The 23,191-nt window shown below is 48.5% G+C and overlaps 1 protein-coding gene across 3 annotated transcripts in view; it reads left to right on the forward strand.

The window, feature by feature from the left end:
- Nucleotides 1-22,985, forward strand: part of SLC6A1 (solute carrier family 6 member 1) — a 41,519-nt gene extending 18,534 nt beyond the window's left edge. For 2 of the 3 annotated variants that reach the window (XM_037050567.1, XM_037050560.1), the window contains exons 2-16: nt 3,591-3,671; nt 4,839-5,181; nt 5,580-5,711; nt 6,266-6,366; nt 7,210-7,319; nt 8,916-9,048; nt 12,142-12,276; nt 12,504-12,607; nt 12,846-12,970; nt 14,230-14,342; nt 14,730-14,861; nt 16,262-16,364; nt 17,415-17,515; nt 18,466-18,633; nt 20,631-22,985. In XM_037050567.1, coding sequence (XP_036906462.1) covers nt 4,944-5,181; nt 5,580-5,711; nt 6,266-6,366; nt 7,210-7,319; nt 8,916-9,048; nt 12,142-12,276; nt 12,504-12,607; nt 12,846-12,970; nt 14,230-14,342; nt 14,730-14,861; nt 16,262-16,364; nt 17,415-17,515; nt 18,466-18,633; nt 20,631-20,735 — 1,800 coding nt within the window. In that variant the 5' untranslated portion in view covers nt 3,591-3,671; nt 4,839-4,943 and the 3' untranslated portion in view covers nt 20,736-22,985. Of the gene's footprint in view, nt 1-3,590; nt 3,672-4,838; nt 5,182-5,579; nt 5,712-6,265; nt 6,367-7,209; nt 7,320-8,915; nt 9,049-12,141; nt 12,277-12,503; nt 12,608-12,845; nt 12,971-14,229; nt 14,343-14,729; nt 14,862-16,261; nt 16,365-17,414; nt 17,516-18,465; nt 18,634-20,630 lie in introns of those variants that run through there. The other variant, XM_037050577.1, reaches the window with a different exon arrangement.
- Nucleotides 22,986-23,191: the final 206 nt, after the last annotated feature.

Consider the following 23,191-nt stretch of genomic DNA (forward strand, 5'->3'; position numbering starts at 1 on the left):
ATCTTTCTGTTGGCCCTGTTAGTTCACTGATTCAAATTCTGGTGACCAGAGCATAGTTCAGAATATAAAATGCTTGAAACAATTGTTCCATCATTATTCCAGCACATAGCATGTGCTCAGTGAATACTTGTAGAGTGAATGAAGGCGCGAGTGAGTAGGTGAGTGACTACAGAGGACTTATCGCTTGTAGTCTCATATTAACAGTACCCTTTTGAAAGTTGCTTTGGTGGAATTCAGTTAATGATGGTATATTAAGGACATGGAAGACTGTGGAACTAGGTTTTTGTCCACCTGATGAGGAAGAACTGAAAGACTCTGGAAGGCAGCCTTGGAAAAATGCCCTGTGCCCTACAACATGAGCTAGTGAGAGGCATTCCTTCTTCCTGCTGTACCAGCAGGCTCAGACTGGCACTCAGGAGCAGGGAGCCGTGTGGTCTTACTGCAGGAGACCCACAGAGCCATCCACCCACTCAGAGCAGCCCTTTCCTTGCTTCGGAAAAGGGGAGACGACAATAATAAGGTTAGTTCAGCCTCAGAGAACATTAATTCTAGAAAGATAGCACATGCTTGTGCTTTCCGTGTGCTCTTTTTCATGAGGGGAGCGACAGGTTAACCTGATGGTGTCGGGAATTAAAATTCCCTTGCAGCTCTTCCCCTAGGGTGCAGGAGCGAGGCAGCTTCTGGACCTGCTTTACATAAACACTGGGTCCCTAGCTTTTTCACAAATGGGTCCCTTTATCCTTTTCTGCCCATTTACTAGATATTTGGGTTTTTCTTTTTTCTTACCAGACTTTGTTTATTACAGAAAGATTCCTTTTTATTATTTTAACCACACACACAAATGTTCCACTCCCAGCTTCTGACTGGCCCAAAGTGATCAGCCAGACCACTTTGAATTGGTATAAAGAGAGTGTCAACACAGAGCACTTGACATTTTTATTAGCCAGTATTCCCCATGGCAACTAAAAGAATGATTTTCAACTGGCTTTTGAAAATGCTGAAAGATGCCGAAGGGCCTGAATAATAAACCCTCAGTAGGTGTTTGCTGCTATCATCCTCCTCCTCATTATTATAGCCTCTAGAAAGCCGAGAATACCAGATTAAGAAGCATGATCCATAACACAGATGGTAACAGTTGCAAAGAGGAAATAGTGGAGATTCCTAAACCCTCACACTGAGCCAGGCATTCTTTCACGTGCTCTATATATGTGATCTCATTTAATCTTCCCCACAAACCTATGAGAGAAGTGCTGTTATTATCCCCCCACTTTACAGATGAGGATCGAAATGGGGATGTGACTGACCCAGCCACAGTGTTAGAGGGAGCTGAGGTCTGATTAGCACTGAGGTAGGAGCATCAATTATATAAACTTATGGCTTTATGTCTTTGATCTTCATGTATTGTACATGTTCTAAAAGGAAAACTCCACATATGCCTATGTGGCTCTTCATAGGTCAGCTATAGACATTTGGCTAAATCTGAATACCCTTTTCCATATTCTGGAGATCACACATATGACTTCCTCATGGTGAGTTCTTCAGAGCAGCCACCATCTCTGACCCCTCCAGGCTTGGCCCGAGGAGGGGCTCAATATACTTGTGGAGAAGAGAACAGTATAAACTTCCTGATGAACTGAACTCTTCCCCCTGACCTTTCGACCTCCCTTTGTGTTGATGTTGAATGGTTTCTTCAAAGGACATGCACACTAAGTTTCACCCTACTGAGCACATCCTGCTGTCTTGCCAGCTGCATCTGGCTGTCTCTGGCTCGCTTGCATACTCTCGCTCCCTCTCCCTGAATGGTGTTAGGTGATTCTGAGGCCCAGGGCACAGCATCAGTTTTAAAAAACTCAGTAGATTTTGAAGTTTGGTTTCAGTCTTCATGACAATCAACAAGTAAATGCAGAGTAGAGGCAAGAAGTTGTTCCCACGGGCCACAGGCATTCTTGAGAACTTGGTCAAGTGGTGAGAGGTAGTGCCCAGAGAGTTGGGATTATAGCAGAAATCCCCTGAGTCCAATGTAAGCAAAAATGGGGGCTTTATTTTATCACTGTGGATTGCTTTGTAAACTCCGTGAGCAGGAACATAACCAGTCTCTAGAAATCCTGGAACCACAAAGTAAAATGCCTTCAAGAGTCTCTGTCTTTTGATCTCCATTTTCTTTCCTCCTCAGCAGACCAAGTCTCTGCTACTGAGTACGAAATGGTCAGAAGATGGCTGCTTCAGTGGTACCAAGGCGCTGGACAGACTGGCCTTCTTTCTCCATCCTAGGCTAAATTCCCAGGGAAGGAACTTTGATTGTCTAGGCAGGGCTTCAGGTGACCAGCCCTGGTCTGAGGTGATTGGATCATTTTAAACAAACATGGCAGTTGGAGTACACAAGGGTAGATCGTGGGGACAATTAAGGGAATCATTGTTTTCACAGTGAATGGCTGATCCCATTTCAAAACCTGACCCCACTTTTCTGGGGCTGCTCTCTCCCCTGAATATCCCAAGTCTCTGTGGTAGACCGCAGAATCGCCTGCATCCTGCCATTCCTGACAACACGTGCAGCAGTAACCCTACCTGAGTCTGACGGTGCCATGCTCAGGCCAAGAGCTAAACAAGCCTGTGGCTCATCCTTGAGAACAAGAAGCAGGGTTGTTCGAAGGTGGTCTGGTCCTCCATGAACTCTAGGAAGAAACAATGGTGTTTGGTAATGGGGACTGCATGCAAAGGGCCAGAAGGCGAGTGCAGAGCAAGCCTGGGTCCCCCAGCAGGGCGGAGCCAAGGGGAGGAAGCCACTTGGGGCAGGGGCCACACATTGCTTTGGCTCCTGCATCAGAGAGTCCACAGCCCAGTGCTCCACATGTTACTGTCTGCTCTGAGGGTTCCATAAGTTTATTCTCTGTGATTTTATTAATTTAAATTTTTGTAGAAATTTAGAAATTTATTTTATTCATAATTTTTTGTAGAAATTTAAAAATAATTGTAGAAATCCAGAAAAGTGCAAAAAGAGAGAGAGAGAGAGAGAAGACAGCAAAACTCACTTATAAACTAATCACTGGGAACATATTAGGTAAAATCATTGTGGTATTTTTTTCTTTTTTAATGAACAGATTTGGGGGGAGGGGTAAAATAGGAGCACACTAAGTAAACTGTTTTGAAACCTGCTTTTCTCATTTCCCAAACAAGGGCTTCTCTCATGGTCTTGCATGATTTTACACAACATTACTGCAAGGTTGGACAGAGGATGTAGGAAGTTATCAGCTGCATTCATTGGCTCCCAATGGAGCCCTGAGAAGCGGCAGCCCCTCTGCGATTTATCTTTCCTTTCTGATAAAATTATGGAATGTCTTCCTCACAGTGCCCTCCTGCCCGCTCTCACAGCTGCCCCAAAGGCATCGGGCCCCACTCCTGCATGTTCCCAGGACCTCAAGGGCCAGCCATGCTGCATGGACTCGCTGAGGTCACCCTGGCTGGGTGGCTTCAAGGGACTCATACACAGCACAGAGGCTGGCAGGCTTCCTGCACCCCTGCTGCTCCCTGCCCAGGGCTGCCCATCAGTGCAGCCTGCCAGTGCACTGCCCCTCCTCTCTTCCGCTTTGTAGGCTCTCACCCAGGAGTTGCAGAGGGAGCTGCTCTGAAGCTGACCCACCACAGGCCTCTTGCCCACTACAGAAAAGCATCAGGTAACAACAACCAAAATGAACCATTTCCAAACCACTCAGGTGAAAAGCACTATTAAAAGCCATGAAAGCTCACTTTTGCGACAACTCTACAAGACAGATAGCCTTAGTCCCTTTATATAGATGGAGAAACTGAGCCAAGAGCAGTCAGGAGTAGTACCTGGGGCCATTTAGCTGGTAAAAGGCAGAGTGGGGATTTGAACCCAGGACTGGACTGAGTCCAGTCTCCTCACTTTCTCTGGAACTAGAGGTCAGAAGTGTGCAGTAGGTAGAACATCTGGGGATGTTTGAGGGTCAGAGAGGTCATCTAAGCCAGTGGTCTCCTTGCCCAGGGGCTGGGGCTGGCTCTCCTGGGATAAGAACCTCCTTTAGGGCATTTGTTAGAGGTATGGATTTGGGGCTCATCTCCTAGGCATTCTTCTGTGGCACATCTTGTGTGGGAGCTGGGAATATGTCTTTATAAAGAGCTTCCCAATACAGCCCTATTTCCAGACTTGGAAATACGGTCAGTCCCGGGAACTGCTGATGAAATAGCAAAAAGTTCTCATTATTTCCCAGGCACAATATATCTCAATAAATAAGTGATGAACAACAACCCAATGAGGGATGTATTATATTATCCTCAGTTTCAAAGATAGGAAGAGTGGGGCCCAGAGAGGTTAAGAAGTTTACTCAAAGTCACACAGCTTGAAAGTGGTAGAGAACTTTGATCACCATCAGTGTTGGTGCTCATATACCACCTTCACCCACCACCTGCAGCCAGGACACCTCCCTGTTCAGCCCCATGTTCAGATCTGCCATTGCTTATGCTGCTATGGCTGTTACAGCTTCAAAATGAAAATCTGCACCCAGGGAGGCAAAGACCAGGAACATGTAATTTTTCTCTCTGGAAGTGTGATCACCTTTGGCTTCTCTGAGTATGACACATAACGGAGGCCCACGTGACACGGACGGTTGGAATTGAAGTTAGTCCAGGACACAGCCGACCACACCCTCACATGTTGTCTTTGGAAACAAGAGGCACCCTCTTCCTCTGGCAGCAGAGCCTGGTGGGAGGCAGAGGGCTTATAAAAGCGCTTTCTTGGACTCCTAGTTTTTTGTGAGTTATTTTTTGTTGTTATTTTGGGGCAACTCCATAATCTTGCCTCCCTTCATTGGCTGTCACCCCAGGTCCCTGTTCTAGGGTGACGTTGAGTCACAAAACTGCTGTCCACGTGGACTGGAGCTGACACTGCACGTCCATCTGCCAGGACCCCTGTGTCCAGACTCCGAGACATGGCGACTAATGGAAGCAAGGTGGCTGATGGGCAGATCTCCACAGAGGTTAGCGAGGTCCCTGTGGCCAATGACAAGCCCAAAACCCTGGTGGTCAAAGTGCAGAAGAAGGCAGCGGACCTTCCGGACCGGGACACATGGAAGGGGCGTTTCGATTTCCTCATGTCCTGCGTGGGCTATGCCATTGGCCTGGGCAACGTCTGGAGATTCCCCTATCTCTGCGGAAAAAATGGCGGCGGTAGGTGCTGGCCTGGCCATTTTTCAGCTGGGCCTGGACCCCACAGAAAGTGTCCCTCTTATATGTTTTCTGGGTCAACCTTAGGGGAGTGGGTCCCCTAAAGACTCCAAAAGGAGTGTCAGGCCCCACTTCCTGTTTCTTGTCCTTTCGTTAAACGATTCCCAAAGGGCCATCGTCCTCCGTCAATATCAGAAACTTCTCTTCATTTGCAAAGTGTGGGGCATATGTTTTGAGCAGAGAATATCCTTGGGCCTCATTTTGGCTGCAGGTGCTGCTTTTGGAGCCCAGTGTAAAGAAATCATGGCAGAGACCCCAGAATGCCCTGCTGTGATGCTCTCTCTGACTGGGGCTTCTCCGAAACAATGGGGCCACGCTCGTCTCTCTTCTCCATCCCGCAGGTGCCTTCCTGATCCCCTACTTCCTGACGCTGATCTTTGCCGGGGTTCCACTCTTCCTGCTGGAGTGCTCCCTAGGCCAGTACACATCCATCGGGGGCTTGGGAGTGTGGAAGCTGGCCCCCATGTTCAAGGGTGAGTCTGCAGAGTGGGGCTGTCTGTGGGTTGTGGTGGTGATTCTGCTCACAGGATGGTGATGAAGTTAGAGTCTTCTCAACATGCATTACCCCTCTGGACAGAGGGAACTGCTCAGCCACAGCCGGCCGAGCAGAGTGGTGCCATCACAAGGGGCCAGGTGACAAATGACTGTGCTGGTAGAGAGGAGGACCCAATCCAGAGGCCCCCCACACACACATCAGTCTGCCCTGTTCTGTGAGCTCATTCCCCTGAGTTTCCCTGGCACGTTCTTAGCTTCCTTGCTCAGTGCTGACAGATACTCAGGTGAACATGGGGAGAAGCATGCTTGCTGGCAAGCCCAGACCTAGCCCCGCCTTCAGGCAACTTGTGGGGGTTCCCAAGTGCAAGGCCTGGCACCTTCACTTGCCAGATGCCTGTGACCTTAGCCAAGTTTCTGCCTCTTTCCAAGGTCAAGTGAGATTGTAGAAACATTGTGCAAAATGGTAACAGCGACACGCACTGGGGAAATTGTGGTTATTAAATGAATATCATTATGGTGTGTTCACTCCCAGGCGTGGGCCTTGCTGCTGCTGTGCTCTCCTTCTGGCTAAACATCTACTACATTGTCATCATCTCCTGGGCTATCTACTACCTGTACAATTCCTTTACCACGGTGAGCGGCCCTTCCAACTGCTCCTCAAGAAGGAGCCAGACCCAGAGCCACCTGCCATCCCTGGGACCACCATTCTGGGGACAGGGCCATTCCTCCAGTGGTGAGGGTGGGAGATGGCATTCGGCAGCCCTTGTCTCTCCACAGTTATAGCCCCGTGATTGAGTCCCTGCTCCCAGCTGGGCACTGAGCCAGGCACTTTGTGGGCTAGCATCTAATCCTCATGATACCCCTCTAAGGTGGGCATTGTTAGCCCACTTTATATGTGCCCAGGTTCAAACCCTGACCCTACTATGTACCAGCTCTGCAACTTTGGCAATGAGGTCTAACCTCTCTGGGCCTCAGTGCTCTCATTTATAAAGTGAAAGTAAAAGGGAAACCTACCTCCCAGAGTTAGGAGAATCAAGGAGTAAATGTGTATAAAGTGCTTAGGTTTGTGCCTGGCAAAGAACAAGCACTGTAACTATTCACTGTTAACAACAATGTACACAGGCTCCAATGAATGAGGCCTCTTGCCCAAAGTCACATAGCTGGGAAGTGGTCCCAGGATGGACACACAAAACCAATGGTGAAGCTTGGAAAGGTCATTTTCAGAGTGAAAAGTTGCACATTCAAATCTCAGCAATGGCACTTAGGAGCTGTGTGATCTCAAGCAAGTTGCCGCCCCTCTCTGATCTCTAAAAAGGGGCTCACAGCATGGCATGCATTTGGGAGCTGTTGGGAAGGGGAGGTGAGATAATGGCTGAGAAGGCTCGGAGGACCGTAAAAGTGGACAGCATGCTAGGACCACTGTTTCCAGCCCCTGGGGGTGTAACAGGATTTTTCTGTGCCACTGTTTCTTTGCAGACGCTGCCATGGAAACAATGTGACAACCCCTGGAACACAGACCGCTGCTTCTCCAACTACAGCATTGTGAACACCACCAATATGACCAGCGCTGTGGTGGAGTTCTGGGAGTGAGTGCAGGGTTGTCGTGGTGGGTGTTGTCTCAGTCAGGGCCAGCAGGCGCAGAGACACCCTCGAAAGGCTGGTGGGAGAGTTGGGTGAAGGTTCATGGAGATGTGGGAAAGGGTGAAGCCCCTTCCTCCTCCAGAGGGAGCTGAACCTCGGAAGGGCTGCTAGACACGTGCTAAACCTTTGATAGAGAAACCCAGCTGTAGACAAAGCAACTGCAGGAGGATAATCCTTACCTCTCTTTCCTCCCACCCTCCAAACTCCTGCTATTGGTCAAACCCAGAAGAAGCCAGAGGGCAATTGAGCTGGTGGCATGGAGAAGGGTGAAGAAAGGTGGCCTCTACTTTGGCCAGCAGAGGGCAATAACCATCACAGGCCGAGAAGAATCAACAGGGGAAGCTAGTAGTCCCAATTTATCCTGAAAACCAGTCCAGAGTTACCTGGACTAAAGACCGCATGTGTGCATGTGTATACACGCACACTCTGTAGAGAAGGTCATGCTGACTGTGTCATCACAGAAGGTGCACGTTGGGAACATTAATTTTAAAAAAAAGTCCGAAGACCCAAATCTGTCTGGCACAAAGGGAGTATCTGTGCTCAGCAGCTTGAAATGGTCTCCCAAGAGTGACCTGGTAGGTTCCTCTGCACCTTGTAAAAGCTGCCAGGAGGAACAGTTCTTAGGAGGTGTCAGGACACGTGTCACCAGTCTCTGTGCTGAAATGTCCTTGGCTGGGCTGTCTTCTTACAAATAAAAACCACATTCTGCTCTGGCTGGTTTTGCTTTCAGGCATCTCCCACATACATCTGTCTCATACATGTTTAGGCTTTTCATTCAACCCTTTGTTCAATAAACATTTCTTGAGCACCTACTATGTGCCAGTCTGGTTAGAGACAGGGATAAGTAAACAGGCAGTGGCAGCACCAGGCAACCAATGCTAAGAGGAGGGACACACAGCAGGCTGTGGGGGCCCCAGGAGGCTCCTGGACCAGCTCAGGTAAGGAATTGCATCTAAGGATGAAAAACAAGGTCAGGAAGATAGGTGTTGGCAGAAGGAGGAGTATGCATGAAGGCTTAGAGGCAGGGGGAGCAACCCTGGCTGGAGTGAGGGAGTGACAAGTTGTCCAATGTTATGAGAGTTTGAGGGGCTGTGGTGAGAGCCAAGACTAGAGAGAAACAGGCCAGCTCACTGAGGCCTTGCAGGGTCCACCTAGAGAGTGGGCTTCATTCTGAGAACAAGAGTGAGCTATTCATTGCAGAATTTTAAGTGGAAGAGTGACATGACCAGCTTGCAATTAGAAGGATCCCCAGGGCCTGGAGTGGGGACAGAGAGAAAGTAAAGGTGGGGGTCCTGCTAGGAGGCTACTGCAGCCATCCAGGTGAGCGACAGGGGTGGCTGAATTAAGGCATTGTCAGGTAAGCACTTAATACCAAACTAGTATAATGGGCCCCAGAGTCCCCACCCAGCTCTTAGATCTTAGTGATCACAGATGTCAGCACAATTGTCATGGAGGACATTGCCCATGTCCACGCACTGGTCTGTACTCCCCGGGTCGCTCCAGCCCCACGTGACTTCCTCCTCCCTCTGCTGTTCCATCAGGCGCAACATGCATCAGATGACAGATGGGCTGGATAAGCCAGGTCAGATCCGCTGGCCTCTGGCCATCACCCTGGCCATCGCCTGGATCCTTGTGTATTTCTGTATCTGGAAGGGTGTTGGCTGGACTGGAAAGGTGAGTGATGTGCATGGTGGGAACTGGAGGGGGCTGGGTCTACAAAGGGATCTCCGCCCTGGGCAAGCAGTCCGTACCTTTCAGGAACCCTGTACAGCCTTAATTTAAGCAGGTCCTTTCATCTGTCTGTGCCTTGGGTTCCTTTCCTATAAAAGGGGAATAACATTACCTCTGCTGGGGAGGTGTGAGGATTAAAGGAAATAATGAAAGTCAGGTACCAAATGGTGCCAGGCTCACGTTAGGTCTCTTGAGGTCGCCCTGGACCTGGCAGAGCTACCACAAAACAGACGGCACATGTTTCTCATAGACCATTAAACAGATTGACCTTGAGCATCTGCTGTGTTCCAAGCTTTGTCCTATGTGTGAGCAGGTCCAGAGGTGACTACTCCACATCCCAGACTTGGAGGAGCAACAGAGATGGATTGATTAGTAGTTGAATACTCAGGCCTGTATTCAAATAGTAATGAAGGCAGATCCCAACTGGGCTAATGACTTGGCTGTGTGACTTTGGGCCAGTCACTTCATCTTTCTGAAACTTAGTTTCAGTGAGGAGAGAATTTGAACCTCATTTTGTAAGAAAATATCATATGTGCAAAGGGAAATCTCAAAAGAAGAACAGTACAATGTTCACATCCATACATTTATGTATTTGTCTGGCATTTATTGAGCATCTACTATATAACATGGTCTATTCTCTAAATATAGGGTTAATACCTATGCTTATCTGTTGGTTTGTTGTGCAAATCAGATGAGCCCATGGTTTTATAAGGCACTCAGGAGTTAGCAAGGGGAGCTACTGTCTTTGTTTTTATTACTGGCAAGGGCAGAGCCAGGCCAAGTTGGGGTGTCCATCTTGGAGACATTGGGGGAGCTTGCCGAATAAACTAGGGGGAGGAAGACTGGACTCCTACTTCTTTCCCCCTTTAAGCCCCATCCCATGAGTCCAGGGACGGAAGGTGGCCATGTGTCTCACTGGTCTTGGCCTGAAGGACTCAGGACAAGGGTGTTGTCCGAGATCTTAGAGCAAGTGAGGGAGAGAAAGGATTTGAACTGACTGAGGCTGGAGACAGGGATATTGAGACTACCTGAGAAGCTAAATGAGCAGAACAGAACCTTAATGAATTCCATACTTGGGCATGGGCACAGCTGATGAAAAACTGCCCTATTTCAGTCTACTGGGAACTTTGGACCCAACAGGTTCTCAGATTCAAGGCTGTTGTCAAAGCAGTTCTGCTCTGTCCTTAGGCTACACAGGGAGGAGGAGGGCACAGTTGTCTCCTGGCCCAGCTTTTGGAAGCAGAAGAATGGTGGGCCTATGGAAGAGACAGCTGAGTTTGAATCTCAGTCCCTGGTTCCTAGCTGTTTGCTCTTGGGCAAGTCAGTTCACTTCTCTGAGCCTTAGTCTCCTCATCTGTGAAGTGGTCACAATAATTGTACCTAACAGCAGGGTCATCACAAAGACTGAGGGGGATAGATCTGTGCAGAGTGTATAGCAGGTGCCTAGCACATAGTAGGCACTCAATACATGACATCAATTATAATCATTTTTGGGTGGTATCTAGAGTTCTTGCTGTATTACGAGACTGGCTAGTTCTTGAGGACAGAAAGTAGAGCCTCTCTCACTGTGTCTTTTGAATGTCAACCTATCCATCAGTAAGCATTTACTGAGCACCTACTGTGTACCTAGCTCCATGCTGAACATGAAAGACATATTGAAGTACAAGACCGAGCAACAAATATTAAGTATGTTTCATGTCCTCAGGCAACCAACCTTTTCTGAGTAGCAAGTTTGATTGTACCCATTTTCCAGAAAAGAAAAAAAATAGGCTCAGAGAGGATAAGAAATTGACCCAGCGTCACACAGCTTATGGGTGACAGAGATGGTGCTGAATCCCCTGTTCCTAATTCTAAGTACAGTGGTTTTGCAATGGGATTGTGGCCACATTTCCTAACCTTGCAGAATCTCAGTGTCAAGGCAGGTAGATGAAGCGAACCCAGAGAGCAATTCATGCTGAGCATACCTCTGAGATACAAAGGCCATTGAACTTGAAAATTGCTCTTTCACACTAGGAGCAAAGCAGTGTAATTTCCGACAATGATCTCAGTCTCCTGATGATCAATTTGGCAAAAAATTTTTTTTAAAGATGATTATGCCCGGTGCTGGCATCTTTGCAGGAGATGTCTGTCTGTGGTGCTGGACAAGGCTCGGTTTCCGGACGGCAACTAGGTGGTGTGGATCAAGAGCCTCTGGGAGGTTTATTCCTTTTTTCATAGTAATTTCACTTACAGATATTTTTCCAAAGGCTAGTATAATTGTTTTAGTATAAGTTGTAGTAAACTTTTAGTATAATTTGTCTACTTGTGTAGAAAAAGTTTTATGTAGTATTACTGAGATTCACATAAAATTGGAAGCAATCTCAATGGATGATGAAGCCTATTAAGGGGCTACTTGGTGTAATTAAAACTTACATTGCTATGAGACAATAAAACAATGTTTAGTAGACAAAACAAGCAACAAAGCTGTGTGTACTGTGTTTTTTAATTTTAACACATTAAAGGAAAAGGTAAGTGTGTAATTTGAGCCTCATTTTGTAAGAAAATGTGATCATATATGCAAAGGGAAATCTCAAAAGAGAAACAGTAAAATGTTCACATCCATACATTTGTGTATTTATTGAGCATCTACTATATACCATGGACTATTCTAAGCACTGGAAAAACAGAAGTGGCCAAGCCCTGTCCTTCATGTAACTTATATTCTGTAGGCTGCTGAGAAGAACTTTAATTGTGTGTTCACATGTGATTTTTAAATTGTTCCTGTCACCACATGTATTACTTTAATTTGAACCGAAATCAGAAAGTAGGATGGGTAGGGGAAGAAAAAATTTGACGCTGAGCTGGTTGGTTCAGACTTCAGGGAGGGGCTGCAGAAAAGTGGCAAGCAGAACAGGTTAGGAATCCAGGAAGGCTTCCTGGAGGAAGAGAACTGGAAGCAAGCCCAGAGCCACAACAGGTACAGATGTAGGTGGGGTGGGGAAGAGGGAGGCATAGGTGTGCTGGAGGGGGTGTGACCATCACCCACTTTTCTCTCAGGTGGTCTACTTCTCAGCGACATATCCTTACATCATGCTGATCATCCTGTTCTTCCGTGGAGTGACGCTGCCAGGGGCCAAGGAGGGCATCCTCTTTTACATCACACCTAACTTCCGGAAGCTGTCGGACTCCGAGGTGAGTGATCCTCCTGGCCCTGGGTGCCAGAGGGCACCGGCCAGATTAAATGCACACCTGAATTCTGCACACAGTTCACCAGCTTTAGCATAAGTTGTTGTAGCTCTCTGATCCTCCTAGGTAAACTGGGATTGCTGCCAGGTAGCTGGTTAGCACATGTAAGAGGCCCTGGGGCACTGAGCTTTATGATTACAGTTTTGACTGTTTTTTAATCATTCTGCCTGTAGGTGTGGCTGGATGCTGCTACTCAGATTTTCTTCTCCTATGGGCTGGGCCTAGGATCCTTGATCGCTCTTGGGAGCTACAATTCTTTCCACAACAATGTCTACAGGTGCACAGGAGCCCCTTTGGAGCTACGCTGCAGGCCTTTCTCCACTGTCAGTTCCATCTTTCTGAGAGCCAATCCCCTCAGCCACTTCTGATTCTGCTCCTTCCCTGGGGGTGGGGGATGGGCCCCCCTGCCCTATAGCCCCACTCCTAGGCACCCTCCCTGGCCCTGCCCTTTGCTAACCAGTTGCTCACCTTGCCGCCAGCCCCCGCTCCCTGACAGTGCCCTCCCCTCTCTGCAGGGACTCCATCATTGTCTGCTGCATCAATTCATGCACCAGCATGTTTGCAGGATTCGTCATCTTCTCCATTGTGGGCTTCATGGCCCACGTCACCAAGAGGTCCATTGCTGATGTGGCAGCCTCAGGTCAGCACCACACAGACCAGGGCTCTTGGAGAGGGAGGGGCTAACCGCCACCTGGGCTCATGGCACTGAGGTCACTGTGTGCCAGGCAGCCCACTGAGCATTTAAGTAGACTGTATCCCCGAATCTTTCTGACAGTAGCTCTTGTTATCCCCATTTCACAGATGAGGAATCCGAGATTCACTGAGGTCAGCTGCCTCAGGGAGCTAGAAAGGTGGTAGAGCTTTGGAGTTGAGCCCAGACCTGGCTAATTGCAAAGCCTGGCCATGCTGGCTCTTCCAACACAATCCTGGACATCTGGGGGAAGAACAGTCACTCTTGCCCCCAGGGATGTAAACAATTGGTCCAACTCAGACGAGTTCATCACCAAGACACAAAGAACCTAAGTCCGTGCACTTTTCCAAGCTCCAAAAATATTCCCACCCCATGGGAATAGTTCCCACTCTGCTCTCCCCAGTCTGCCACAGGATCCAAAGAAAACCCCAGGCCACTCCTCTCTTTCCTGCTCAGCCAGGAAAGCAGCACACACGAGGACCCGCTGTGCGCACAGCAGAGGCCCAGAGCCTCGGGAAGGAAGCATGACCAGCCACTTCCCCACTGCGGAGAACTGGGCTGGCCATGCGGGAAGGAACGCTGTCCACTGAGGTCCTAATCGCCCCACTGGGGCAGCCTGCCACCTCATTTCTCTGGAACTCACAGCCACCACCCCTCTTTCCAGAGCCAGACCCCAGGGAGATTACAGTGTCTTTCCTTTTCCTCCCAAGGTTTTCCCTGGTTGCTTGACTATCACCCCACCCAGATACTCAAATGCATCGTGTCCCAAACTGACCTCCTCAAGCCACCCCCTCTCCTGTGCTCCCCATTGCAGCGAAGGGTTCTGCCATCCAGTGTCCAGGCCGGAGCCTCAGCATCACCCTGGACCCTTCCGTCACCTTCACTCACAGACCAACCAATGCCAGGACCTGCCCGTTCCACCCTCGAACTATCTCTCCATCCGGTCACCTCTCTGCCCCTGCACTGTCCCCACTGCTGGCCAGCCTCCGCAGTTCCTCCTCTCACTGTGCTTGTCCCCTCATCTCTGGACCCAACTCTGCAGCCTTTCCTGCTGCACACACTTTTTTTTTCTCATGTGGAAAGAGGGTCTGACGACACCCAAAAGGTTTCCCAGAAGACGAAATAAAGCTAAAAAAGTGGGTGGGCACTGAGTATGCTGTAGGTACTTCGTACATTTTATTATTTATTTTTTACCCCTTTCCCCACAGGCCCTGGGCTGGCGTTCCTGGCGTACCCGGAGGCAGTGACCCAGCTGCCCATCTCTCCCCTCTGGGCCATTCTCTTCTTCTCGATGCTACTGATGCTGGGCATTGACAGCCAGGTGAGGATGTTCTCCCTGGTACCTGGAGGAGCCCCTCTCCTAGCCTTTTCCATCTGGGAGAAAGCAGGGAGAGGAGGCCACTGCCTTGGCTCCCTGAGAAGATGGCCAGGAATTTCAGACCTCTAGAATGTTCTACTGCATGAAACTTCAGAGAACAGTTCAACCACAGTTAGATATTTTTGAGATGGGGAAACTGTTGCCCTGAGGGAAGGGACTGTCCTGAGTTCACAAAGCCAGGCAGAGGCAGATCAGGCCCGGATGCCAGGGCTCAGCCAGCACCGTTGTCCTGATGCTGCTGGGCCCTCCAGTCTTCCGCCAGAGTCAGGCTTTGGCTGGGCTGGGGTTGGGGCCTGCCGTACAGGTGGCTGACCCCCATTCCCCCTAAAGTTCTGCACTGTGGAGGGCTTCATCACAGCCCTGGTGGATGAGTACCCCAGACTCCTCCGCAACCGCAGGGAGCTCTTCATTGCTGCTGTCTGCATCGTCTCCTACCTGATCGGCCTCTCTAACATCACCCAGGTAAGCTCAGTCAACACCAGAACACCTCAGGTGCTGCCTGCCCCAGGGCCACTCCCAGCCTGTCTTAGTCCACTTTCCACTTGTTCATTGAGCACATTTCCATGCCAAGCCCGGCACACACTGCAAGGAGCAGGATGAGGTCCCTGCCCACAAGGAGACTCTGGGCTGCTGGTGGACACAGACACTGGATCAAATGATGCACAGAGCTAGAGAATACAGCCCCTAACCCTGCCTAGGGCACCAGGGACTGCTTTCTGGGGGAGGGAGTGCAGGGGCTGAGTTTCAAAGGACTCACAAAAATTGACTGGAGAGTCGAGGTGGAGTCAGTTGGGCCTTTGAATTTGACCCTTCCCTTTCCTCTCATTCCTACTTTTCCTTTTCTGTGGTTAGTAATGAACAAGGCTGTCTGCCTTCAAGGCCCCCCAGTCTACTGAGAAGATAGAAGCATGACTGATTAACTGTGCAGTAAATATAAATGACCCTAAAGCCATGAGCACAACTCTGAGGGTCTCATTTATGACCAAACAACCACCCCTGGATCCAAATACAGTTCATTCCTAGAATTATTGTTCATTCATTCCGTCATAGTTAATGAACAACTACTATAGGCCCGGCATGATGCTGGAGATTCAGCAGTTAACATGACAGACAGTATCTGCTCTCTTGGAGCTTCATTTTGGTGGACAAGACTGACATACACATTAGGTTATTGAATGCCTTGAAGAAAAGAAGATAGTGGAACAGAATGAGCAGTGAGACGAGACGAATGCTGCCTTGTCAGAGTAGTCAGGGGCAGTCCCTCTGAGGAAGTGGTAGTTGAGCTGAGGCTCAAATTCAAGGAAGAGCCAGTGAGGGGAAGATATAGTTAGGAGAAGAAAGCACAGCAGGTCCAAAGGCCCTGAGGTGGGAATAGGTTTGGTGAACTTGAGCAACAGAACTAAGGCCAATGTGGTTGGGGCAGAGGGAGTTGCGGACGAAGTGGGGGATATAGAACTAGAAATCATGCAGGACCTTCAAGGCCAACGTATTTGGATTTTATTTTATATCTTTCTACTTATTTACGTATTATGTTATTGTCTTATTTAAGCCATGGAAGATTTTAAGCAGGGGAGGGACCTGACTGATTGAACTGTGGACAGATGACTCCTCTTTCTGCCCTCCAGTCTTACCAGAAATGGGACGTTTCCCTTCGCTCCCCACACTTCTTCCCAGTCCCCAGAGAATCAACACTCATATCCTGTCAGGGTCACAAGTGCTTCCTCGAATATACCTGCAAGCCATCTTGCTGCAGTTCAGCCTAACCCCAACCTCATGAGACTGTCAAGTCCGAGTTGACTGTGAACTGAACACGCTGGTCCCTAGCAGAAGTGGCATTGCTCTCACCGCTTTTCCTCCTGCAGGGGGGCATTTATGTCTTCAAGCTTTTTGATTACTACTCTGCCAGCGGCATGAGCCTACTGTTCCTCGTGTTCTTTGAATGTGTCTCCATCTCCTGGTTTTACGGTGAGCATCAGTTCCCTACCCTCCCCCACTCGTTCATTCAATTTTTTCCCCTCTTCAGTTACCATTCCGTCAGTACAACATGGACACCAGGTTCTTTCCGTACATTCATGTGTTTAGTTCTCTCACAATTCAGTGATGTTAGCACTGGGGGTTCCATGTTTAGGAGACACCATAAGAACAGTTAAATAAACTCAGTTAAGATGGAAACCAAAATTTCTTCATAAATTTTGGCATCAAATGGTTTGTTTGAAATTTTAGCTAGAAAAGGGAAACCAAAACTACAAAAAAAATTCTAAAGTTAAAAGTATGCACTGTGTTAGAACAAAGGATGAAAGAAATAATGATTTTATTTATTCTGTGGCCTGTTTCCAGACCCAACTGTGTGCTAGTCAAGGGATGTCTTTCCCCACACTTTATCACAGCAAGGCGATGTGTTTGAGAAAAATGTTCTCTGAGGTCCCTCTTAGAACTTGGTAATCACTGTCTCCTTTGCCACTTCAAACTCCTCATCATTTTTCTTTCCTGAACTCTAATTGGTCTGGGGCTATCAAATCCTCCTGGTCAGTGCTCTTGCTTGTGATTGGAGCAGCGCTCAACATGGCCTGTGAACCTTACCGCACCTATGGGTCTTTGCAGGATCCTCAGTTCTTCTGTGCAGTCCATTACCAATTGCTGCTAGCATCAGATCACCAGGGAAGCCCATTCCTGCCCAGCAAAGCTTTGCAGGAATGGCTGAGAGAGATGTTGCCTGTGAGGGGCATTAACAGTGATGAGGACACGTTTTGTTAGTATATTCAGTTTTTGGTAGATATTTTCACATTAAGTTGATTTGCTTTGCCACACAACCCACTTGCTGTGGGGATTTGGTTATTGAATACTTAGGTGACAAGCACCCTCAGAGTATGCACCCCATGTTACAGATGAGGAAACTGAGACTCAGAGCAGTTAGGTGACCTACCTATGGTCATACTGTGAGAAAGTGACAAATTGAGTTTAACCTTTCATGCCCACAACTCATCATCCCTCCTGTTTTCACTCCAAATGTCACAGGTGTCAACCGATTTTATGACAACATCCAAGAGATGGTTGGCTCCAGGCCCTGCATCTGGTGGAAGCTCTGCTGGTCCTTCTTCACCCCAATCATTGTGGCGGTAAGAACAGGCTTGAGCAGCCCTGTTAGGATGAGGACAGACCGGGTCCTGGGGCAGCTTCAATCCAGAGAGAAACTTCTGGAGACAGAGGTGGATGGAAGAGACCCTAGGCCCCTGTTCCCTAATAATGCTACTCCTTCCCAATTGCTGAGCATCTGCTCTGTGCTCTGCATGAAACCAGACATATTACCTCATTCTCACAAACCTCGAAAAGTAGACAACATTGCCTCGCTTTACTGCTGAGAGACCACTTTACCAGCACTCCCCAGACAGCATCACCCAGGATGTCAGTGCTGTATTCAAACTAAGTTGGCCCAATTCTGAAGTCCAAACTCTCCACATGGGGAGGTCTCTCATTTTCAGCATCTCTCATTTCCTTCTGCAAGGGGAAGCTGAGGTATTATGAGCAGGCCTGCGAGGGGGCTGCCCCAAATCCTTGATGTGGCTGCTGGGCCACTGCACGTGTGTCCTGCACAAGGACACCCAGCCAGTGGGGATGGGGACTGACATTCATCCTAGTTCTGCTTGCCAACCTGGTTAACTAGGAAGAGGGGATGCTTTTTTCTACTGGTCCTCTCAGAGGAACTATTTTTTTCTATTGGTCCTCACAGAGAGAGTACCTTTTTCTATTGATCCTTCCAAAGAGGATGTGTTTTTCACATTGGTTCTTCCAAGAAGGGTACCCTTTTCTATTGGTTATCACAGAGAAGGCTGCTTTTGCTATTTTTCTTCCCAGGTGGGGTACCTTCTTCTATCATGTACAAAGGCACCTTATGTACTGAAAGTGGCCTTGAGTGCAGGATTCCCAAGATGTTGGGTCCTTGTGAGGGCCAGCCTAGCGATAGGGGTGGAAGGCAGTGGACCTATCAGCTGTGGGATCTAAGGAGGGGACTTGATTGTCCAATAAGTGTGACTGACTGCCCCTCGCCCCCTCTTCTCCACCCTTGCAGGGGGTGTTCATTTTCAGTGCTGTGCAGATGACTCCTCTCACCATGGGGAGCTATGTTTTCCCCAAGTGGGGCCAGGGTGTTGGCTGGCTCATGGCTCTGTCTTCTATGGTCCTCATCCCTGGGTACATGGCCTACATGTTCCTCACCTTAAAGGGCTCGCTGAAGCAGGTAAGCCCCTCCTCCACCCTCTGCATTGTTGGCCCCCTTCCCCCACTGTGTTGGGCCAGCCCCTACCCTTATGGAGCTCACAGTCTGCTTGGGGAGGCAAACAAATTAATAGCCAATGACAATGGAGTGTTAGAGGTGCCATGACTGGGGTAAACCAGAGAGGTGGGTAAGCCCTGCCTGGGTTGAGGAGGGTTAGGGAAGGCTTCCTGAAAGTGGGGATAGCTAAGTGTGAGCCAGAGTTTAAAAACAGAAGCAGAAAGAACGTTCCTCGAAGAGGGCGGGAAGCACATGCCAGGGCCCACAGGCATAAACTGATCAATGTGGCTGGAGGGTAGAGAAAGGAGGGGTGCAGGGGGCGGTAAGAGATGAGGCCCGGAATTTACAAAGGTCTGGCCAAGTCAAGGTCTGCTTCGAAAGCAGAACAAGAACTTTGGACTTTGTTCTGAGGATAGTGGGGAGCCATCAAGAGTTTGAAGCAGATGAAGGGTAGAATCAGCTGCGTTGAGGGCTTACTGAAGATCTCATTTGTGAGCTCAATAAAGAGAAAACATGGTCTTACCCTCAATGAAAGACAAAGCGTGTGAGGCACGCTGCCCCCTGCAGGGCCCCACTAGCACCTACTAGGTCCATGCCAGCTCTTGGTTAAATTATATCAAATTGTTGAGTGAGACAAGGCAGTGCCGGAGGTACCCAGGTGCTAGAGACGTTAATGGAGCAAGTGCAGGTGGAGAAGGTTTCACTGAGGAAGGGTGGAGAATCAGGTTACAGAGGGCCACAGCTGGGAACACCCTGATCAGGGGCCCTCAACATTATTTCCCACCAAGTCTTACTCGCTAGACCTACCCAGAGCCAGGAGGGGCTCCCAGGTCTGCAGCAAAGGGAAGGTGTGTGTAGCCCCTGGAGTTGCTGGGCAGCTTCCTTTTGTCACAGATTGAGAAACCGAGGCCAAGTGAGGAAACCACTTATCCATTCCTTGCAGTAAGTTATCAGCACAGCCCGGGCTTGCAGCCCTCTTTTTCCAGCTCCAGGTTCAATGTTTTTATTTTCCACTACCCTCTGCTGAGCCTCGAAAGGCAGTCAGGTCTGCATTTGTGCAAGAGAACACAGCCTGTGCAAAGGCACAGTGGTGGGAAAGGGCAAGGCATGTCTGAAGACGGCACATCATGTGACAAGGCAGGATTGCAGGGGGCATGCGTGGAGAAGGTGGTGAGAGAGTCATCCACCCAGCGAGTATGTATCAAACACCTACTATATGCCAGACACTATGTCGGTACGGGAGATATAGCATTGAGCAAAACAGGCAAAACCCCACTGTCTTGGAGCTTAGAGGAAGATCAACAAATAACAAAATAAAAGCTCCTTAGATGGGGAGAAGGACTATGGAGAAACATAAAGTAGGAAAGGGTTTAGGGAGTGCTGAGCAAGGCCTCACAGAGGAGAAACACTGAGCCAAGACCTGAGGAGGTAAGAATGGAGCTGAGAAGCTATCTGAAAGAAAGGATGTACCAGACAGAGGGTACAGCAAGCGCAAAGGCTCTGAGGCAGATGCATGCTTGGTGTGTGTGAGGAGCAGTAAGGAGGCCAGTGTGGCTGGAGTGAGGTAAGTGAGGGGGTGAGCAGAGGACAGGGAGGTCTGAGATGACAAGGGCCAGATCATATGGGGCCTTATAGGACTTTGGTGAAGTGGGAGCCATTGTTGCACACCAAGGAGGGACACGGTCTCTAACATAAGCTTCTAACTGTTGTGTTGAGAATAAGATGAAGGGGATGATGGTCAAGAATGGATGTGGAGGGCCAGTAGGGATTTGCTATAACACAAGTGAGAGGAGGTGTGCATGGGAGCATCACAGGGTCTAGAGACACCCTGTAAAGAGACATGGCTGGAGTCTAGGCACAGTTTGAAGTCAGAGCAGACAAAATAGACTTGAAAAGATGGTAGGGGAGCAGAGAGGCCAGTCTCCTTCCACCTCAGCCCGAATTCTCCCCTGTGCCTACAGCGCATTCAGGTCATGATCCAGCCCAGTGAAGACATCGTCCGCCCAGAGAACGGTCCGGAGCAACCCCAGGCCAGCAGCTCAGCTAGCAAAGAGGCCTACATCTAAGGGTGTGGGGCGGCTCGCCAACCCACACTCACACCAACTTCCAACCCCGCCCCCAGCCTGGCTGAGCAGGACCACCACTTGATGTCTGAAGATACCATCTATCTCAAGCTACCTCGGGTGGCGAGTCCAGACACCATCACCATGCAGAGAGGGGAGGTAGAGGACAGTCTCAGCCCTGGTGGGTCCTGCCTTGGGCAAAGATACTTGATAGCGCCAGCACCCAAGGACCGGTGACCTTTTTAATCCAGGCCCCGTGAGCATCAAGCAGTCTGCATTTGTGACTGCTGTGGTAGATCGTTTTACCCTGCCAGTGAGGGTGATGTGGTGAGGCTGCACCCTCCTGGCTTTTAGTAGTTTTCTCGACTGTTCTCTTACCACTGAAACCCATGACTGTTATCTAGGACTTTGCAGGAGTTCATTTCCCTCGGGACACTGCTCTGTACACATGAAAAGGACATTTTGTATAACAGAGGTCTCTAGAGAGAGCTCACTCTCAAGTTCCAGGGAGCCAGAGGGGCTCTTTCATTTTTTCATTTTTTCGGTTTTCTCCTTCCCGAGGCAGCTTGACTTTAAAACAAGCCCTAAGGACCTCAGTCAGTGTTCCCAGACGTGCTTCCCAAGCAATCTGTGTGGTGTCCTTTTACCCTGCCGCTGGCTGAGTGAGCACCTCTGCGGCTAAGCTTTCCTGCCCCCTCCTCGGCAAGCCATTCTGATTGCACCTGGCCCTGCTCCTTGGAAAACTGCCACAAGCACAATTAAATTTTGTATCCTCATTCTGGTGGAACTAAGATCCTGCTGGGGAAGTTCCCTAATCAAAGCCCCAATTGCTCTTTGGATGCCTGGCTTTACAGAGCACAGAACAGTTGCAAAGGAAATCAAGGTCAAGTCCTGTCCCTGAGTCAAAGTGGATCCAGTTATCTTTTTTAAACTATCTCCCTCACTGCCACCCCATTCAAAGCTGCTGCCTTTTCACCTTTTCTGAAATTCCTCAGTGGGAATTCCCTCACTGCCACTAAAGTCTACCCAGGCACTAACTGAGGGGCTAGTGTTGACCCAGGCCCCCACTCCCACCCCCAAAGTGCTTCCGAGAATAAAACTTGCTTCCCTGGGAAGTAGTTTTTGTTCTTTTCCAGAACGGGCCCTGCAGTGGCGGCAAATCGGGTGATGACAGTTCCTTGCAAGCCCCAGCAACTCAGCGTTTCGCACGTGCCAGGAAGATGGGTTCCCATGTAGCAAATTGTCTGTTGTGCCCTGTAGCTCCTTAGCTAGTTAGCTCACAAACTGTGTTTTACAAATAATCCTTAATAACTATGGTAAATAACTGCGACTGTGGGTTTTTTAATCTTTTATCATTCTCATCTGAAAGTGACCCGTGACCAGCATACCAGTTCTTGCAATAAGGTATTACCCTCAGAATATTAAGCACATTATTGTAGAGAAAACAGAAAGCACTCGCACACATATAAATGCACACACAAGTACACTTGTCCTCATGCGTGGTTTCTAGGGTCTTGTTTGACATTGTGTAGGAAATCCCAAACCCTTTCCTGCGGTCATCTGTAGCATAGTCTCATTCTAAGGCACCCTGGATGCCTGCTGGTGAGTTCAATTGCATATGCATTGCTAACATATAGGGCTTAGACCGAAAGGAACCCTTCACTGTGTCTCACTGCCCCACCCCATCCTGCGTGAATTCCTTTAGAATAAGGGCAGGAAGACTTCAGACTTTCTCTTTGTCCTTCAATGTGAAACTAAGACCAAGTCTCTTTAAGACAAATGCAGTGTATTTCATGTTCGTAAGCACATCTAAGTGCAGTGTTTGGCAAGAAATCCCCTAACTGATTTCCATCCAAACGTACTCACATAGCACAATAATGTGTGTCGTACAATTACTGTGAGAACTGTGAATATGTGCAACTTTTTTTAGTATTTGCCCTGGGGAGAAAATATACTGTATTATCATGTATGCTTTTTTTTTTGCAATAAGGATTTATTCTCTGAACACCAAGTAAATCTATCTCTATATAAAAATATATGTAATATAAACATATTCAAACTATATACAGAGCCTGTTTAAAAAAAATTACAGTATTATTTAGTAAAATTATCTGTTCTATGGACCAAATGTAAAATATTTATAAATGAAGATGCATTTTAAATGTCTATAAATGGTGTCATAACTAGAGCACGGACATTATGTACATTCCTAAGAATTTAGAGGAAAAATAATAAAGGTTCTATGATACACGGCATCAGGTGCTCAGTTCTTTGTGGTGGGGGCATGACAGCCTCTTTTTTCAGACTAACGCATACACATGATACTATTTTTCCCTCAAAAGAGAGAGAGATTTGGGCTCAAAATTCAATGATACTGAGCTGGACTGCTAAAAAGTTTTGGAATATGTGGACAAAAAAATGACTCTGCTACCAGAGGGAGGTATTTTTACTAGTCTAGA

Source organism: Sturnira hondurensis, unplaced genomic scaffold, assembly GCF_014824575.4.
Source record: "Sturnira hondurensis isolate 20B ecotype Veracruz unplaced genomic scaffold, ASM1482457v3 Scaffold0000867, whole genome shotgun sequence".
Lineage (NCBI taxonomy): Eukaryota > Metazoa > Chordata > Mammalia > Chiroptera > Phyllostomidae > Sturnira > Sturnira hondurensis.